This window comes from Tripterygium wilfordii, chromosome 12 (genome assembly GCF_013401445.1).
Source record: "Tripterygium wilfordii isolate XIE 37 chromosome 12, ASM1340144v1, whole genome shotgun sequence".
NCBI lineage: Eukaryota > Viridiplantae > Streptophyta > Magnoliopsida > Celastrales > Celastraceae > Tripterygium > Tripterygium wilfordii.
The window spans coordinates 11,590,195-11,609,951 of record NC_052243.1 but is presented as its reverse complement, the minus strand read 5'-3'; the positions used below and the strand labels follow the sequence as shown (position 1 = coordinate 11,609,951).

At 38.0% G+C, this 19,757-nt stretch overlaps 4 protein-coding genes and 1 pseudogene across 4 annotated transcripts; 2 read left to right on the top strand and 3 right to left on the bottom strand.

The window, feature by feature from the left end:
• The first annotated feature begins 348 nt into the window (after positions 1–348).
• Positions 349–1,294, top strand: LOC120010217 (glutathione transferase GST 23-like). Its single transcript, XM_038860944.1, has 2 exons — positions 349–684; positions 769–1,294. Exons 1-2 carry the CDS (start codon positions 370–372, stop codon positions 1,123–1,125), a joined length of 672 nt encoding a protein of 223 aa, XP_038716872.1. The 5' UTR covers positions 349–369; the 3' UTR covers positions 1,126–1,294.
• A 120-nt stretch (positions 1,295–1,414) lies between these two features.
• LOC120010215 lies at positions 1,415–3,652 on the bottom strand (annotated as a pseudogene).
• Positions 3,653–4,891: 1,239 nt separating this feature from the next.
• LOC120010120 (RING-H2 finger protein ATL11-like) lies at positions 4,892–6,720 on the bottom strand. Its single transcript, XM_038860822.1, has one exon. The coding sequence runs from the start codon at positions 6,340–6,342 to the stop codon at positions 5,167–5,169; it is 1,176 nt and encodes a 391-aa protein (XP_038716750.1). The 5' UTR covers positions 6,343–6,720; the 3' UTR covers positions 4,892–5,166.
• A 4,286-nt stretch (positions 6,721–11,006) lies between these two features.
• Positions 11,007–13,465, top strand: LOC120011392 (transcription factor bHLH94-like). Its single transcript, XM_038862499.1, has 4 exons — positions 11,007–11,271; positions 11,791–12,315; positions 12,678–13,076; positions 13,190–13,465. The coding sequence occupies exons 2-4, from the start codon at positions 11,830–11,832 to the stop codon at positions 13,286–13,288; spliced, it is 984 nt and encodes a 327-aa protein (XP_038718427.1). The 5' UTR covers positions 11,007–11,271; positions 11,791–11,829; the 3' UTR covers positions 13,289–13,465.
• A 3,221-nt stretch (positions 13,466–16,686) lies between these two features.
• Positions 16,687–18,370, bottom strand: LOC120011390 (RING-H2 finger protein ATL54-like). Its single transcript, XM_038862497.1, has 2 exons — positions 17,309–18,370; positions 16,687–17,068 (listed from the first exon to the last, which is right to left on the bottom strand). Exons 1-2 carry the CDS (start codon positions 18,157–18,159, stop codon positions 17,062–17,064), a joined length of 858 nt encoding a protein of 285 aa, XP_038718425.1. The 5' UTR covers positions 18,160–18,370; the 3' UTR covers positions 16,687–17,061.
• Positions 18,371–19,757: the final 1,387 nt, after the last annotated feature.

The following is a 19,757-nucleotide window of genomic DNA, read 5'->3' as shown; positions in this document are numbered from 1 at the left end:
GACATCTTCTGTTTACTTTGACAAAATTTTAATAACTTAATTTTAAATTATTAATGATTTATTAATAAAGTATTATCCAAATGGAACCCACATTTTGTGTTTTTTTTTAAAATCTTATCATATAATAAAAATGAGCCCACAATAAAAAAAATCTAACAGCAAAAGCATAAGCTTCTTTTTGCCAGCGGATCCGCACTTCCCAAAGAATAGATTAAAGTAATATTGGTTCATCAAATCAATTACGGTCATAGACATGCGTTTCTAAGTCAAAAGAGTGACGTCCCCATTGCTTGACCAATTGGTGCACCACCCTATCAAATATAAATGGCAGCCACATCTGCTCTGTTTCTTACTTGAAAGAAAGAGAGAATGGCAGGAGAAGAAGTAAAGTTACTTGGGTACTGGTTAAGCCCCTATTCACTCTTAGTCAAGTGGGCTCTGAAGCTGAAGGGGATCCAGTACCAGTACCTGGAAGAAGATATCCACAACAAGAGTCCGCTTCTTTTGCAATATAACCCTGCTTACAAGAAAGTTCCAGTCCTGGTTCACAACACTAAACCCTTGGCGGAATCGCTCGTTATTGTGGAGTATATTGATGAGGTTTGGCAGCATAATCCTCTCTTCCCCAAGGATCCTTATGAAAGGGCTAAGGCACGCTTCTGGGCCAAATTTGCTCATGAGAAGGTAAGCTATCAATGTCTTTCTGAGGGTAAGAAGACGGCATAATTCACTCTTATCTATACTGATAAAACGATCTCTGTCTATCAGTGTGTACCAGCGATGGAGAATGCTTTTGCCAAGCAAGGGGAGGAGCAGGATAAAGCTGCAGCAGAAGCTCGAGAGCTTCTAAAGACTCTAGAGAGCGGCCTGGAGGGGAAGAAATTCTTTGGAGGTGAAACAATTGGCTATGTAGACATTACAGCAGGTTGGATTGCAATCTGGGCAACAATGGCTGAGGATATTGCAGGTGTGAATTTGGTTGATGGGGAGACCATGCCCCTGCTCAAAGCTTGGTTTAAGAATGTTCTTGAAGTTCCTACCATCAAATCATGCCTACCGCCTTTGGATGAATTGCATGACCACATCAAAGCCTTGCACAAGACCCTTACTGCTGGATCAGCCTGAGTCAGTTGTGACTGCCTGCCTATGTTAGGTTCTCTCCATATTACTTATGAATAAGCAGCTGGAGTCATGAACGATATAAGAGCTTTGGCAATAAAATATTTAGTTCTTGTAATTGGCATAGCATATGAATGTGTGGAAAAAAAATAGTACCTTGAATTACCATTACTAATCACCGAATCAATCAACTGATCATGGTCATAATGTAGGAAGAGGCAACTGATCTGTTAAAGCATAAAGTACCAAAAACTCCAAATCATCAAAGTTTTTTGAAGTGGCCGTAGAGGTTTGATAAAGGTTTTTCTCCATGTCTTCAATTCCCAAAAGAAAGAGAGGATGAGTTAAAACTCTGTTCTGCACTGGTGGTTATATATGCAACAGAGAATTTGATAAAAAAAAAATTTCTTTACACATTTTAACTGAGTTGAATCAGGGAAACAGAAGGATGAATTTTCCCATGTTTCAAATTTCAACCTACAAGAAGCATAAAATTTATGTAACAATGAATTTCAAACTTTTCCATCTATGGGAACTGGGGGATTAGCTGGTAAAGACATTTCTGCTTCCAGATTGAGATTCTTTTTCTTGCTCTGTTTAAGCTCACCATAGAAGTATGAAACAAATCCCCAAAGAGAGAGTGCAAGAGCGACTCCTTTTTCTGCTTGAAATTTCTCTTTGTAGAAAATGACTGCTAGGACCTCTGTCACCGGAAGCAGAACTGCGATCATAATGCCGGACAACAAAGCTGAAGCACAAAAGATGACTCCTATAGCTCCCAAGAAGAAACACTGCCATAGGATTGCACTCCACACCAGCACCACATAATACTTGGCTTTCCCCAACTCAAAGTCTCTTGCTTCTCTTGTAATCACCTAAGGAATAATGAAATGTATTTAAATGGGTTGGAGTTCAAAGCAAAAAAGTACTAGCAAAAGAAAGAAAACAAATCTTCTACTCTGCAAACATCCAAACTGTTTGGTCTCAGATGGTGTCTCAATGGGGATTGAGACGGTGAACTTGACCCCGGTAATATTTAGTGGTAGGTCGTGAGTTCAGGTTTCATTGGTGTTTCTATTATCGTAATTTGTGATATAAGCACCTCAACCCAACGTATGCGAATGTTATTATTGGAGTTGCAAGGTCTTCCATGTGACCCGAAGTTTGCCAATCAATTTTTCGACGAACAATTGGATGGATTTCATGTTATCAAAAATAGAGTCTAGTACCTCGGGGGCTAGTTTAGCCAAAATTAATATGTTTGTCAATTCAAGGGTGCAAGGTGTCCCCACTTTTTCGGGGTAAGAAAGGGTAGTGAAAATGGTTCGAGCCAATGTTCAAATATTAGGTGCCACGGCAATGAAGTAACCCAGGCCAATGTCAAACGGCCTTCAACAAAAGGGTACTTATACCTTAAATCCACACAGGTGGATAGGTAGAGAATACCTCGGGATGCGAGACAACTCTCTCTAATGAACTCGACAAGATGACATCGTAACTTCAGGAGAAGGGTCTCTCCTCACATAGGGGGTTACAATGACCAGGCTCGATTGACTGTTTACCAAAAACATAAGTCTATGCAAAGTCGTAAGATCATGAATGAGGGCTGACGCCTGCCCATCTCTTCTGACAATGGAAACAACCTTATCCACTGAATCACAAAGATCAAGAGAACTAGAAGAGCTTGGACACATCAATTATGTCTACAACTCAAATTTTGAAATAAAGTCTTCTTAATCTAAATTTTCATAGGGAAGAAGACCAACCTGGAAATCATTGTTAATTAGCATTCCTATAGTGCAAAAAATAGTAGCAAACAAACACATCACCAGCTGCTACTCCATCACAAGTGTATAGTTTATTTCCTGCTTAGATTTCTTATAACTCAACTCCACCAAAGGCAACACAAACCCATATAGCAGAGCAGCTGCCAGAATCATCACAAACCCTAATATATACTCTCTTTCCGACTCATGTTCCGGCCGATCATTACTGGTATGCAGAGCTAAAACAGCCGCTCCGATCGTCAACAAAACGACTGCGTTTATTGAATAGGATGTAAACTTCTGCTTCACCAACAGATAAGCGAAACCAGCAGTGAAAGCCAAATGGGTTGCTATGATTAGAGACAAAGTAGATATAGGAAGAAATTTGACACCTATGGCGTAGAGATAGTCGTCCAAGCCAGTGAGCAGACCAACTACTGCAGCCATGAGGAACAAAGGGGGTTTCATGAAGAAAAGGTTGGTTTGAGAATTGGTTTTGCGGCGGTGGAGGTAGGTTATGGTGAGGGGGATGAGCATTATAGGCCAACCGGCGGTTTCGAGGAAGCTGGAGAGCCAAACACGGTGGCCACCATGGATGAAGTAGAGACGCATTATTAAAGGACCTCCACAGTCGCCTAAACATAAAAGGATACAGTTTAGGACCAGCAAGGACTTTTTCATGGTGTTAGGAATAGGGTTGGTGTTGGGTTCATTGTTCTCCATGATAGAAACTAGCTTGTTGTGGAGAATGGAGATTGATCTCTGGCTTTGTTAGTGTTTTCGGTGTTTATTTGTGTATGTAATGGTAAAGCCAGTCACTAGTCAAGAGGTGGGGTCTTTATAGCCAAAGTAAACGGCTTGAGATTCGTATTGTGTGGTGGTGGTGGTGCATAAACTTGGTGAAAAGAGAAACTAACAGCAACCACAATGACTAGTTACAGGCTGCCACCAGACCCATTCTCTCTTTAAGTTTTACAGGTTTGGAATTTGCTCCTACACAAACCAAGTTGATTTTGGAACAAATCTTTGATAATACCGATATATATTATCCCTCCAACAAGATGCTGACACGGGTCAACTCGCTGATGGGAGAAGATTTGATTGGATTGGGAACATTTCGGCATATCAAGATGTCATCTCAGCTACTACTTCTTGATACAATCTAAGGGCAAATGCAATGGGATTTAGGTTGCTGGGCTAACATTTTTGTTGGCCCGGTCCCACCTCTATTACACAAAAAGTCAAGTCAAACACGTATTCTAATACAGCCACATCAGCAAAACACAAATTTCTATACACTTTTTCTTCCCACACACTTTCTCTTTCCACCCAACCCAACAACATTCCATTCCTCCATATTATCCACAACAAAACCACACCAAAATATCAAATATCAATACATCCACATCAGCAAAACACTTATCCCAATACAGCCACATAAGCAAAACACATTTTACAATACAGCCACATCAGTAAAAGACAACATTTTTGTTGGCCCAATACCACTTCACCATTGCATTTGCCCTAACAAGTATAATTTTAGAAACCCTGGGTGACCAAAATATCTTGAGATACTCAGGTGCACCAAATAGGAAGGGAATCAAGGAGGGATTCACCTATGGATATCAAGGGCAATAATTTATTCCACCGTCATATAAAAGGGGACTTAGACCCAAGTAAACATATCTCACAATTTCACTTTTGTCTATTAGTTAAAGAGAGAATTAAAGGCACCAAGAAATCTCAACAACCTTACTACCTACAGAGTTTACTTGAGTATTGGAACGTCCCTGAGAATCTAAGATATGCCTCAGAACCTCAAAACTGAGCAGTCACATCTCAGTGTGCAAGGGACCCACAATTGACATACACAAGTCCTAAAACATTTTCATTTTTATGTTCATGATGTTCTTCTATGCATGACATCAACTATGATTGTAAGTTACGTTTTTAGTCAGGTTTCTATATGTTTGTAAGTCGGTGGAAAAGAAACAATAATCATCCCATAATCTCACTGAATAATTGTTAAATGATGTTCTTCTGTTTTAGTGTTATAAAAAACACATGACTAACACCCATCAGTTCCACCTGCCTAATTCTAGATTGTTAGGTATTCAAGACAAAAAAAAAAGAGCAAAGTTTCAAACCTTACACTCTTACAGATAAGAAAAGATAGAAAAACAGCACAAAGTTATACAGAAAATCGTATTTCCTCAACATCGCAATCCACACTACCTAACCCTAAACCAAAAAAAAAAAGAAAAAGAGAGAGCTTATCTGATTAAACTTCACTATCAGGTCTTAACCTATCAGACGACCGTTCCCCAATCTCGTTGTCATCAATTGACAATCTAACAGATTTGGCTAGATTATTTGGTGGGGTTGCATTAGACCGAACGGAACCGGCTCTTGTTAAAAATGGTGGGGTGGGAGTGAACACCCACCGGTCCGGCCGCCCCTCCTGCCCAAACCGCTCGTATTGAAAATAATTCCTTCCACTTACACTCCTTCCAGTACTTGCACTCCTAAATCCCTTCTTTGAACTTTGTGCTCTTGGAAACCCCACGCAACTCTTAGACCGGTTCAGTGTCGAGTTTATTAGCTGATTCCGTAAATCGACTGGTAATCTTAGTGTGAACCGCTCGTGGTTATCACCTGCTTGGACCAGTGAATGACCGGTCGAATGAGACCGTGGAAATAAACTAGTCAACCGCCACCCTGTTGACTTTGACCTTGGTGGCCTATTGTGGATCGTTGGATTAATCATATTCAACTCCGGAGGTTGCATACTCAACCCTCTATCTGCATTATCCTCTGCCACGTGGATTGAGACATCGGATTGAGGGTCCAAAATGCGGTCTGGTCCAAACATATGAACCGTACTGTTATCTACCTCACCCGGTTTAGGCACCAAGTTGGCTCGGCAAACCGGGCAGGTGACGTGAGATCCCAGCCAGGCATCGATGCATTCTGGGTGAAAGGCGTGACTGCACTTAGGAATCAAACGCAGCGTTTCATCGTCCTCAAACTCGTTTATACACACCGCACATTCAAGCGAGCCGTTACCGATCTTCAGTCCCTTCACGGCGGAGTAAACGAACGTAGGGAACGTCGAGATGACTTCCGGGTCAAGCCCACGTACCGCACGTGACCGTCTGCCGTTCCCGCCTAAACCGTTGGGATCGAGATTGGGCCGGCCATAACGGGCCCCTCCGCACTGGCGGATATAGACGGATATGAAGCCCAGCAAGAAGAAGATACTGACGATAACCATCATGACGATCGCCAACGACGGGTTGAATCTCTGCCCAAACGAGAAGTCATTAGGAGGCGTCGCCGGATTCGTCCTTGATGGCTGTGCTGTACCGTACGGTAAGCCATAGAGAAGAAGTAGAAGTAGCTTAAGATAGAAGGTGGAGGAAATTGAACGGCTGTGATGAATGTTCTGTCTCTCCATCAGTCTTCAGGTGTTGTTGCTGCTCATGAGTGGTGATGATGATGAGGGCTGTGCGTGCATTTGTACAAAGCCTTATCGTAATATAAGAAGGGAAGGGAAGATATTGTGATGACGCGCGAGTGGGTGCGAGTGTGGATTTGTTTGAGTTTTGGTGGGGAGAGAGAGACCCACAAAACATACAAAAGTCTACGGATTGACAGATAGAGATCGATAGATTTAGGAAGGCAAGTAATTACATTGCACCGGCAGCCGGTTCTCCTAAGAAGGTGATAAATATTATTTAAATTTGGTCCATTAGATCCATAAAGTTGTAGAATTTATCGACTTGTATGGTTGAAGTTCTTTTGTTTGTACTTGTAATGACCATTTCAAATCGAAAGGAATTCCTGATTTTCACCAAATTGCAGTCAAATATGGTGATGAATAACAATATGAAAAACATTGTGATGCCTTGAATCTTGATGTTTTTATGTGACTGTAATTGGCAGTCAATTAGTCCAATTAAAGGCGGACAACAATTCTTCTCGATAACAACGTTCTTATTGGGGTTTATATAAGTACGTATCTCTATATTTAAGTCTTCAAGCTCTACAATATTTGAGATTAAAGTAGAGGTACAATCCTATAACCATAAACTTTTTTTTAGTAATCAAGAACGACATTTTGGTTTGTCATTTGGATATTCGATATGAACCTAAACTCGCTTCATTGGGTATTCGACTCCACAAAGAAGTTTCACACCTGATAACAGAGTATGTTGGCTCAAATCTCAATACATGACAACAAGAATATTACTCACAGTGGGAATCAAACTCACGATTTTCACTAAAAATCCTAAATCCCAAATCTTACACCCCAAATATAAAAGCTAAAACCTAGCTAGTTCTAAATCCTAAATCAATTTTAATATCAATTATTTGATCATATATATATATAGGGGTTTAAAAATAGAATTACTTATATAAACTGCAATAAGAACGTCTTTACTAGAGAATTCGATATATTGTATATATATATAGAATAGGATATTAGATATAGTTTAATAAATTTCCTGGCTTGATTAGGATGAAAATAAGTGAAGGAGACAGGATCCTTTATCGGTTTAATTAGTCAATAACTTGCATGACTTGTAATGTATAAATAAAGTGTATATATATAAGGGATGGGATTATTTAATTAGATTTTATATTGCCAGTCCAGGTTGCAGGAGATGTAATTGAGAGCGAGCTTAAAATAATAATAATATTTCTTGTGACTTGGATTTATAATTAACTAAAATATTCTCTTCTCTACTCTTTTGATTTTCTTTTTCTATCCCTTTTAGATTTTCATATCCTTTTCGATCAGAATAATATATTATTTAAAAAATTTATTGATAATTTATGAGAGTGATGGATCATGTATCCCAATTTTGTCTTATTTATACTGTATAATCTAACAAAGTCGTCTTCACTCGGTTCTGTTATTGTTCTGCTAGCAACTTCATAGTTTAAAGGTCTCTTTGGCAGACAATTTTATCAGTAGCGTATATAATAGCAGATATAGTGATAGCAGAAATGTTGGACAATATTGGTAGAAGATATGCTGCTTAAATGGTTTGTGCCGTTTGGTTCAACTTTTGTTGGTAACATATATGCTGAGTAATATTTTGAGGCAAATGGCATGCAGGGGTATTAGACATTTTAGTGATAACATAAGCATATAACTGATAGAAAATATAACAATTAATTTATAAAATAAAGATAATTAATTTAACTATTTATAAATAGTTAAATAGAAGAGTTGCATAATATTCCATATTACCAAAATATGGAAGAAAAATAAGTTCATACAACTGAGAAGACGAGAGAGACAATTCGCACGGCCTGATTTTTGTCAATAAAAGACAGGGTTATTTTAGGCAACTCAATAAAATAATGGGGACAAAATGGGTACGAAATATGCAATTGTCTCAAAATTGTATCAAAACCGACAATTTTAAAACTACAATAATATGGTATCAAAATTGTATTGGTGTTCGCACCATGAAATGACCGTTTGGTGACAACAGACAATATATTGTCCTTGATAGCATATCTTGTCTTGAAAACAGCTTGCCAAACGGACCCTAAGTATAATACAAAGGTTTTTTTAGTTAAAAATAGGTTATCTGAATAATAATATAATCATGATGATCAGTCAGGACTCAGTCAGAGCTTCTTGTAATAATTATTATTTAACATGCAAGTAAGTATTGGAGTTGAAGGAACTTTTCAGCTGTTACATAAGCAAAAATGAATTTGTTCTTCTTTCCCTCCTAAATTTTGTTATAAATCGGATACTCGTGAGAATACCACATAAATCTAACCTAAGTAACTTGAAAAAATATTGTCCACTCTCATTTTATTATAAATCGGATACTCGGGAGAGTACTATATAAATCTAACCTAAATAACTCGAAAAAATATTGTCCACTCTCATTTTTGTTATAAATCGGATACTCGCGAGAGTATTATATAAATCTAACCTAAATAACTCTAAAAAATATTGTCCACTCTCATTTTGTTATAAATCGGATACTCGTGAGAGTATTATATAAATCTAACATAAATAACTCGAAAAAATATTGTCCACTCTTGACTTGAGACGGAGAAGGTATTGTACCACATAGCTTTTTTTGCTTAGACTTGCTGGGTTGATAAGTATTATTATGTATAAATAATTAAATTATTATCCTATTATATTATTATTCAAGCATTTCCTACTCGACCTTCTGGTAGGTAATAGGTGTTTTTTTTTTAAACTTCGCAGATGGGCATTTCTTTCTGGATCGTACTAGGCCCACGACAATTTGTAGCAAGTGAAGAGCCAAGCCCAATTGCGATGAGAATTGGGCCTAGAGTCCAGCCATAACAAGCTTACAAATGTGAGCTTTTTTCACACCCTAATTTCTACCAATTACACCCCTGCATATCTACATCCCACAGAAATTAAAAAATAACTAATCACACCTTAAATAACCAAATACTGACACATTTATTAAATATACCCCAATGATAAAAAACATAGCAGACAATGATATTTCTTTTGGGTAAGTAAATAAGAACCGAACAACTCCAAAAAACTACACCAAAACAGTCCCAAAATTATACACAAAACAGGTTCAAAATCTGCACCAAATAGCTACAAAATTCTGCATAAAACAACTCCAAAATCTACACCAAAGCAACTCCAAAATTTTGAGAGAATCCACACAAGCTACTTGAGAATGATGAGGACAGACGAAGGACATCGCGAGGATTCTGGAGATTAAGAATTGGATACCAGAGATAGGTTGCAAGTCAGGTTTAGAGTGGGGTGTGTTAATCCTATAATTAGAAAAACATATGGTTAAAGGTAAATTGATCAAAGTTGGGGTGTGATTGATAAAAACTGGGGTGTAAATAAAGCTCACCTCTTACAAAACGAATAAAATGACTCCTAGTTTTTTGGAGTTGTTCGGTTCTTATTTACTTACCCAAAAGAAGAACCGAACAGTCCCAAAATTATACACAAAACAGCTTCAAAATCTGCACCAAATAGCTACAAAATTCTGCATAAAACAACTCCAAAATCTACACCAAAGCAACTCCAAAATTTTGAGAGAATCCACACAAGCTACTTGAGAATGATGAGGGCAGACGAAGGACATCGGGAGGATTCTGGAGATTAAGAATTGGATACCAGAGATAGGTTGCAAGTCAGGTTTAGAGTGGGATGTGTTAATCCTATAATTAGAAAAACATATGGTTAAAGGTAAATTGATCAAAGTTGGGGTGTGATTGATAAAAACTGGGGTGTAAATAAAGCTCACCTCTTACAAAACGAATAAAATGAGTCTCTGACTCGGCCCATTAGCTACTCAAGGCGGCAGTGTCCGCATGTGCCACCTGCCGCTTGCAATGATTATTCTCCAAAATCTGAAGTAGAGGACCCCAACCCTTCTTAACATATAATTCAACTTCCTAATAATCAACAACACGTTTCTTTGGAGGATAACATTCGTAATAACTCTGCAGTTAAGCATATTTCTACGAGAGCACTATTGAGATAAATGACCTCTTAGGAAGACAAAGTCATGCGGACCCAATGTATCCATGAGAACCGGACAACCCAAAGCGGACAATATTATTTATGTGTATGTAAGCTGGAAATTCTAATATGGTATCGAAGTCAGGTTCACCCGTTTGATTCACCTGTTGGGCCTTCGAATGTCCTTATAGGGCCTTTCGGATGTCCAATGAACGGACCACTCACAAGTAACCCTAACCCATGTAGTCCATCAAGATAGTGTAGGCCAATGGGCCTTGATGGTCAACCAGCACTCCCTTAGTAATGTCCACTCTACGCGATGCCCTTAACACTCCCTAACTCGACCAAATTCACTCTACACAACGCTCCCTAGAGCACTACCCTGGTGTCAAGGACTTTTCGATTGTTACCTTATCTCTACTTATTGTAAGATGTCGGTGGCTTCAAATGCCGTTCCATTGATTGTAGATTCTCGCCGCTATAGTAAATAACAATATTCCATGGAAGAACCCAAGAAGAGATTAAACACTGGAAAGTGTCTTATTTAGCCACAGTGATTGAAAACGTTGAAATTATATGTTAAACAAAAGAGGAGGAACAGTACAGCAGTAAATCTTGGGAAATAGAAATAGAAAACAGGAACACAGAGAGTCTTCATGGTGTATGATTACAGAGAGAGTACAGTCTGTGTGGTCACATGGGCTCTCTCTGGACTTACATAGCTACGATCATCTCTTCTGACTTTTTTCCCTATAGAGAATAGATCTTGCCTTCAGAATCTCTACGAATACTAATCAGCTTTTCATGGCCTTTCTGCAGTTCACATCCAGGTGTCCGACCACATTATTACACAATGAAACAATTGTCACATCTGCTTAGGTACATCTTCTCAAAGACAATATTGCCCTTCGTTTTTATATTATGGAGCAGGTTCGACAGAGGAGATGATTGTCTTTGTAATAAATAGTTGGGATTCCTCTGTTCGTGAACTGAGATATGCCCTTTGGACCCACCATCGGTAGGTGTTGAGGACCCCGAAGACAGTAGTATTACACTGATCTCAAGTGCCGAGAGAATCTCTCTGTGTTTCCCTTTCTGTAGTCCAGTGACTGGTCTTCTCACGTGTGCAACAAGCCGTAGCCTTCTTCTTTTTTTTTCTTTTTTATATGTACGTCGTAAAGTGTTTGCTTAAATGCCTGTGAGAGACTTCCTTCGTGGGAGGAGATAAAAGGGGGTATTTGTTTGATCTTTTTGGGTGTTTATGGTATTGGACTCATGTTAAGTTCCTTCATTTGACATGGGTTTCTCAGGAAGGAACAGTTCTCTCAGCTTCTAATATAGCTTTTCCAATCCTTCTTCACATTTTCTCTTCTGACTCTGACCCTGAGAAATTAGCAGGATAGGGAGAAGAGACAAGAGAAGTACATAATTGTTCTGATGGCATTGGAAGCAGTGGTTTATAATTACCCACAACAAGAGCAAGTTAGTTGCGGTTGCAGAGACTTCTACTCCTTGGGAGAAGAACCTTTGGTTCATGCATTTGGTACAAGAGATGATGATCAAACCCTTTTTGGTGTTCTTCAGAACAACTTAGATAACCGAGGCATCAATGCAAACTGGGACTCATCATCTCCTTCACTGATGAATCATGCAAAAGATCAATGGGACACAAATTATTCCTCCTCCCCTGATGCCAGCGCAGTTGATCAACTTCTACCTGAAGTGTTACCCACAATCACAATGGAACCACCACCGGTGCAAGCAGGTCGCCGGAAACGAAGGCGAACGAAGAGCACTAAGAACAAAGAAGAAATAGAGAACCAGCGGATGACTCACATAGCCGTGGAGCGCAACCGCCGCAAACAGATGAATGATTACCTTGCCGTGCTCCGATCTTTGATGCCATCTTCGTATGTTCAGAGGGTTAGTCACTGCTGTTTCACATTATTGCACTAGTAATCTTAGTACTACTATACTTTTTTTTTGGTATCACATGTTCACTTTTGCATAGGAGTGTAAACGGTTGTCTTTTTTAAAAAAATAACCGATTAATCCGTCAATTATCGACGATTATTTCGATTATTAGTCGGTTCTTTGTATAAATTTTTTTGAAAATAACCGACGAATTTGCTGGTTTGACGGTTAGTTCGATTTATACGGGTTTTGTTAACATCTAATTTTGCACATGAATAGTACGTCTGCAATGCAAGAGTACTAAGACTACCTACTTTTTTCCATTCGCACTTTTCACGGGTTTAGGCAATAATTGGCACATATGATGGCAGGGTGACCAAGCATCGATAATTGGGGGTGCTATTAATTTTGTGAAGGAGCTAGAGCAGTTGTTGCAGTCAATGGAGGCTCACAAAAGGACTAAGCAGCACCCAGAAGTACCCAACTGCTTCAGTGCTTCACCATTTGCTGAGTTCTTCTCCTTCCCACAGTACTCAACCCGCACGCCCCAGTCGCCGGACGAGGCAATGGCTGCTGATCATCAGAGCCTATCTGTAGCAGACATAGAAGTGACCATGGTGGAGAGCCATGCAAACCTTAAAATACTCTCAAAGAAAAGACCCCGACAGCTCTTGAAGCTGGTTGTTGGGTTACAAGGTCTTAGGCTCAGTATTATGCACCTCAATGTCACAAGTGTTGATCAGTTGGTTCTTTATTCAGTTAGTGTAAAGGTATGTAAATCTCAAGTCAATTAATTCAATTGAAATCAACATATATATACATCTATTGCATTGCATTGCATGTGATGATGAGCCTTTTGGGGTTTTCGATCTGCTCTCTGCAGGTTGAAGAAGGGTGTGAGTTAAATACAGTGGATGAGATTGCAGCTGCTGTTAACCAAATGCTGCACAGGATAGAGGAGGAAACTGCAGCTTTCAGCTGATCCTGAAATAATTTCTTATCAACTAGGGTTGTCAATAATCAATCTTTCTTTTCTTTTCATCATTTTTCTTTTTCCTCCTTTTGTGAACATTGTGTGCAACCGTTTCCCATTGTAAGAGATGTATGTTGCCACTTTCTATGTTTGAGTATAATCAAATCTCTTTGTGTTAAATTAAGATAATCAATGAGAGCTGACCGAAAGAGTCAATTTACATGAATCATATATATATATATATATATATATATATCTTTTTTTAAATGAATGGAGGTAAAACACACTCCATCTCGGCACGTTAGTGAGGATGGAATCGAAAAATCGAAAAAACCAACCAAACCGTCAATAATCAACCGAATGATTAGTTAAATTTATGTCAAAAAACATCAACCATGGACACTCATCTCCCTACGAATCTTCTAAAATTGGTCCACGTACTTCCTCTACTTCCATGGAACTTGATTGACGTTCCTAAATTCATCATATGTTCATTAGAAGGTAGTCTCTCTCTTCTTCTTCTTCTTCTTTTCGTAGTGAGAAGAAACAAGTATTTCTTTTACCAAATAATACCAAGAACTTGCAGGAATCTATGTGAGCTCTCCAATGTATTGAATTGAGAGAAGGGACATCCATCTTAGCTCCATTTACAAGAACCATGCATCCACTGATACCCTCATTACCCTTACATCTTCTTCACTGTTACAAACAGTTTAAAAATAGTCATGGGGAAGTGACTGTTACTTCACAATTCATGTAAGTACTAATTGAGAAGGAGTACTGCCTTACATCAATAATCATCAAAGGAATGATTGTTAATATTCCCTTTGAGGCCCCCGCTCCCATTCAATAATGACTCTCATTATTATATTCTCTTTTTACCCTAGTAGTACAAATCTTTAGAAGGGACAAAACTTTTTATCGTTTGATCCATAATCAACAAGGGCTCATAATTTGCATTGTTTTGTTCATTATAAGTCCATCTCAATATAATCATACATACAAGCTCGTCTTTTGAACACCCGATATGAGTCTAAACTCGGGCTGTTAGGTCTGTTCGCAAAGAAGTTTTCCACCTGACGACATAATAAGTTGGATCAAAGCCCACTGCGTGATTACAAGAGTATTGTTTTTAATGAGAATCGAACTCAAGGCATTCCAAATCCATACGATTTGGCCCTAGAGAGATTCATTAGCTAAGTTATCACCCAAATGAGTTTAGGTGTACTACTTATCGACATCCTCCACTGTTTCTTTCTGTAACCCGTGAAAGGTCTCTATAATAGATCCACTTTAAATTTATCTACTCATCCTTAATCATGCTTTTAACAATGATGATGATGATGATGATTCTTCTTGGTGTTGTCATGGGGTTCTGGTAGGACCAGATGGCTGCTTCTTGATCAAGTCATTGACAAGAAAAACAAAAAGTAATTAGGATTGTAACCATACAAACCCAAAACTAATTCCTATATAATTACAATCATCAGCATAAGACAACCGAGATTCATATAACCTCATATAAGAAATTTGATTTGTTTTGTTTTTTATTATATTCCTACATGCCTTAATTAACTCCAAATCAATAGGATGAGAGAACTTTGGAATTCTCCAGAGTTTATAATTTTTAGTGGAGATAACACAAAAGTATGATATGATATGAAATATATCTCCCAAACCGTTAATTTTAAACTTTGGGAATGGATGACTTATCATTTGATGAACAAGTCAAATTTATAAGGTAACGTCTTCGGCCCAAAATTTTATCGTGGGCTGCAACCAAACATCTATATTTCCATAAAACATACATTAACAATGCCTTAGAGCGTGTTTGGATTGAGGATTTTGGGAGAAGAGAAGAGCATGTATAGCAGAGAAAGAGAATTTCTTTCCAATTATCTTAAGTGGATAGTTTATAAAAAATTAATAGGAGAGATTTGAGGGAATTTGGGAGGAAGATTTCATTAAATTTTTATCAAAATTCTTTCCTCCCAAAATGGAGTCATTTGGAGGAAATAAATGACTAATTAAGTTGTTTATAAGTTAAATACCTATTTTACCCTTATATATAATACTTAAACATTAAAAGTACTGATAAATTAGTAAATTAAATCACTTTTTTTCCTTATTTTTTTTGTATCTATCCAAACATAAGAAGAGAAATGTATTCTCCCTTCCATTCTCTTCCTTCCCTTCCCTCTCCCCAAATCCCTCAATCCAAATACAGTCTAAGGGAGAGACCCACTAATGCAGATGAAAATATTTCGGATAAATATTTTATTTTGTTATTTTCTGAAGTTTATTGTTTGTGAATCAAGTAGCATAATTTTTAGTAGTCAAGTATCTTTTTTATTAGGAGTAATTTTATTTATTTATATTTAAGTATTTGTTTCCAATTAAGAGTGATTTAGGTTTACTATTTAAACTTGGACCCCTCATTGAGGTATTTCATTTTTTAGTTGAATAAAAATTATAGAGGCGAACCCGCCTTTTATTTCCAATTCTTTGATATTTGTTGGAATCAACAAAGTCTCGAAGCATTAAATCTGTTAAATTTGGTATTCGTGTGTCGAATCAATAAGTCCAAGTAATCGTTCTTTCCACCACACCGCGCTGCATCACCCACTCAATGCCTTCAAAATAGCTTCTACTCCTCAAGGGAGAAAAAGGAGAAATACCAAAACAATGAGAGAGCATTACCATATGTCTTCTATTTATTCCCACCATGGATATGTTTGAAGAATCTCAAATCTCTACGCATGGTAGGGTATATCTTCCACCATGAACAAAGTGGGAAGGTTTCTTTTTATTTTGTAAGACTGTTTCACATGGACACGCATTGCCAATCCAATTGAAATTCTAATTTTTCTTGTTAAATAGATACGTTCCAAAACTCACCCAACACCAAAATCCAGGAAGTTTCAATCAAATTGAGTAAGAAACCTAATTGCAATGATGCCACATCAATCCAATCACCATTAAAATGTGGTAGAGAACAAATCCCATTGAACTCCACAATCTTCAAGAACATGTATTGAAACAGTTGTTTTTTTTAAAAGGCAAGGTTAACACAAACACTTTTCTTGGTTTTTCTTTTTAAAAGGGTGAGCCGTGAGTGGTATGTGTGTGCCGAGAGTTATATTACAAAAGAGAGAGCAAGGTAGAGAAAACTTTGTGGAAAATCTTTTGGGTGTAATTGGGTTCTTGGGTGAGAGAGAATTGAGTGTGTGATTGTAAAATTTTTTACATAGTCAATTTTCTTTTGGTAGTTTTTCTACAACGCCGTGATTTTTCCTCTGATCGTGGAGATTTTCCACGTATATTCTTGTGTTGATTGTTGCACTTTTCTATTTCAATATTCTCTTTGTTCGTGTGATATCTCTGTCAAGGACAATATGAACATCTGGCCACAATAACTGAGCTAGAATGCAATGCAAGATGGGCACATATATACATATCCCAATAGACTAGAAACTATGAACGTTTGACCCATGTAGACTCGAATACTTGAATCACCCCTCTCCAAATAGATGATAAGTCATAGGGTGCGGGTGTAAAGAGTCGAACTTGAATCTCTCAACCGGAAGGATTCATCCACACCCAACTCGATCACGTGTGGGTGGTTTCAATATGGTTAATTTGTAGGTGTATCTGGAAATGATGTCCTGCATGTATCACCTCGTGATGCAGAAACTTATTTTAGTTCTTCTTCAGAACTCTCGACTGGGGAGGCAGCCAACACCAGAAATGTTTTCCTCTGTTAAATTCTCAAAGACACATCTTTATGTCCTACAGACATCTAACTGAAGAAATTATTTTGGCACTATGTATGTGTAAACTCTACAGGGGAGGAATGAATTTTACTGCTTGTGATTTCAACATAAGAAAAGCCCATCACAGGACAACGATCTTCTCAATCGATGCCCTGTTTGGAGTGAATTCGGTAGTGATTGAACTGAATTTCCTCCACCTTCAACTAAAGAAAAATTAGCTAGACTGCCAACCCACATATGATCCAATGAAACACACCTTCGCAATGGCTGTACATCATCAGGAACCAGTGAATCACCGTTCCCGTTGCAGTTCACATTCTCCTTTGATGTCCTCTCACTACCAATTCGCGGCATCTCTAGTCCCTCCTCTGTTTCTGCCCAGTTTTGACCAACTTCTGGATGTTGCCCACCATCTGTTTGTGAAAAGTCCATCTGGGTATCCACTAGGCGAAGACTGTCCAAGTTTTGGTCAATCGAACCCGAACCAAAATCGACAGACTCTGCGATTATTTGCTCACGGCACAAGGGACAATTGGTATGAGACCTTAACCAAGTATCAACGCAACGGATGTGGAAAGCGTGGTTACACTTAGGCAATAGCCTCAGCATCTCATCTTCTCTGAACTCGCTCAGGCAAATCGAACACTCACGCCCTTCAATCAATCCTTCCCCAATCTTGTACCTACAAATAGTGATCGAATTTATAACAGATTGTTGTAATCCAACGGTTGTGATGAACCATATGTGATGATCAATCCTATTCTCATCGAAGAATTCCTCACCATCTCTGCCATCTGATTGAGCTTGAAATCTATGCAGCCTGTTATTCCTCCGACCCAACAAACAGAACTTGGAGCGCACCATCTGGTAGCCCAGAAGAAGGAAAAACCCAGATAGCAAAATAGACGTAAGGATCAAAATTAGTGTCAAATGGTCTTTAAATTGGCTGGAGAGAGCAGGCGCTGGCGTCGGCGGTGGTGGAGGAGACGGGAAGGTAGAATATGGGTAAGCATAGCAGTTATACGGACAGGCTGGATCACAAAAGCCAGAGCAATCCGCAGTTTCATTTGCTGTGGTTGGTGATGGAAACAGTTTTCTGGGTTTCATTGTAATTGAAGAAAACTGCAGAAGAAATGAGAGGAAATTGAGGGTGGGGGAGTGATTGTAATTAGACTGAAAGAGAAGAAACCAAGCAGGCTAATTTGTGCTTAAATCTGGATATTAAAGGATTCATCTTTTTAAAGTTTTTTTACTGGCCTGAATATTTCAGATTTATTAGGATACTTGATATGAACAGCTTACCTATTAATGCTAATTTATTTTATAAATTTCTAAATTATTCATTTTAAAGTCGATTTCTTTCTTTTCCTGAAAAACAAAAGAAAAGAAGAAAAGATTTCAACGCATGCTTCAACTGCCTTATCATTTTCAGTGGAGATTGAGGGGAAGCCAAGATTCTTTATTCATAACTATTGTTTTCTATTTTTTATTTGTTTAATCTGTTCAATATATTTCAATGTAATTTGGTTTAGTTTAATAGAGTTCGGTGTTTCTAATTTCCTTGAGCGATTCAGTATTTATAAATTCTTAGATTGTTTTTGCGATGCTAGATTGAACGATGAATTCATTATCATGGAATAAAATATTGGTTATGATTTTTCCCAAAAAAAAAAAAGGCTGCCTTATCAAAGTGAGTGTCATTTTGTGTATGGATGAATAATACACAAATTCAGGCCAAAGAGGGAGGAATAATAAAATGCCCCATAGATGGACCCCTTCCTTGTACTGAAAGTTGAGAGAAGGGGTTCCAATAAACGACGATATACAGTTGAATTCGAGGTGTAGCATGCAAACCCATTCATTCCTTCCACTCTTGTTTATCAAAACTAGCTTGTTTTGGGTTAATGTTGAGTTGTGGAGGCTTGGTGATTTGAGAACGGGATTGTGATTATCATACAAAATTATTTTGGATGGGTTTCATGTATTAGGATTTTGAAGTGTTCCATCAACGGGTGACCTTGCTACTACTTTTAAAGCTCTTGATTTTTGGTTTTGGGATTCAACTGGTCATATAATGTAATTTCTCTCACATTCTGTTGAAAGGTGATGTTGTTAAGATTGTGAATGCTCTGAACCACGCCAATGAGTTTCTCGGATCCCATACCTATCACATTTTACGTACCGCTCAATCGTGTCATGTAATAAAATGACTAATGCACTAGTCTCACTAGGGCACTCAACCGAATCAATTTTAATCATATTGGAGTCAGTGGTCCCTCCCTTCCGACTTTACTACTCTTTTATTTTATTTTTTTTGATAAAACTTTACTACTCTTTTATTGAAGGGGAAAATTAAATATTAGTCCCTTATAGAAGAGTTTTGTTCCAAGAATGACACTCTTAAAAGTCTTATTCCATAAAATTTATGTAGTTTGAACTAATATTCCAAAAAAGACAAAAAGTTAAAATATATGATTTTATTGTCTTAAATACCCTCATCTTCATACTCAAATATGGCACATGCCTACTGCACATGATTCATCTCTGAGCTCCGTCAGAAGCTTCGTCTCCGCCCCTCATGGCTTATTCGATAGTTCTATGCAATTTTTTTAGTGATTTTGCATCCCGATTTTTGTTGTATTTGAACTAGATATACTCATACTCATCACGGGACCTATAGATCTTGTTGTTTTTCTTCGATTTGT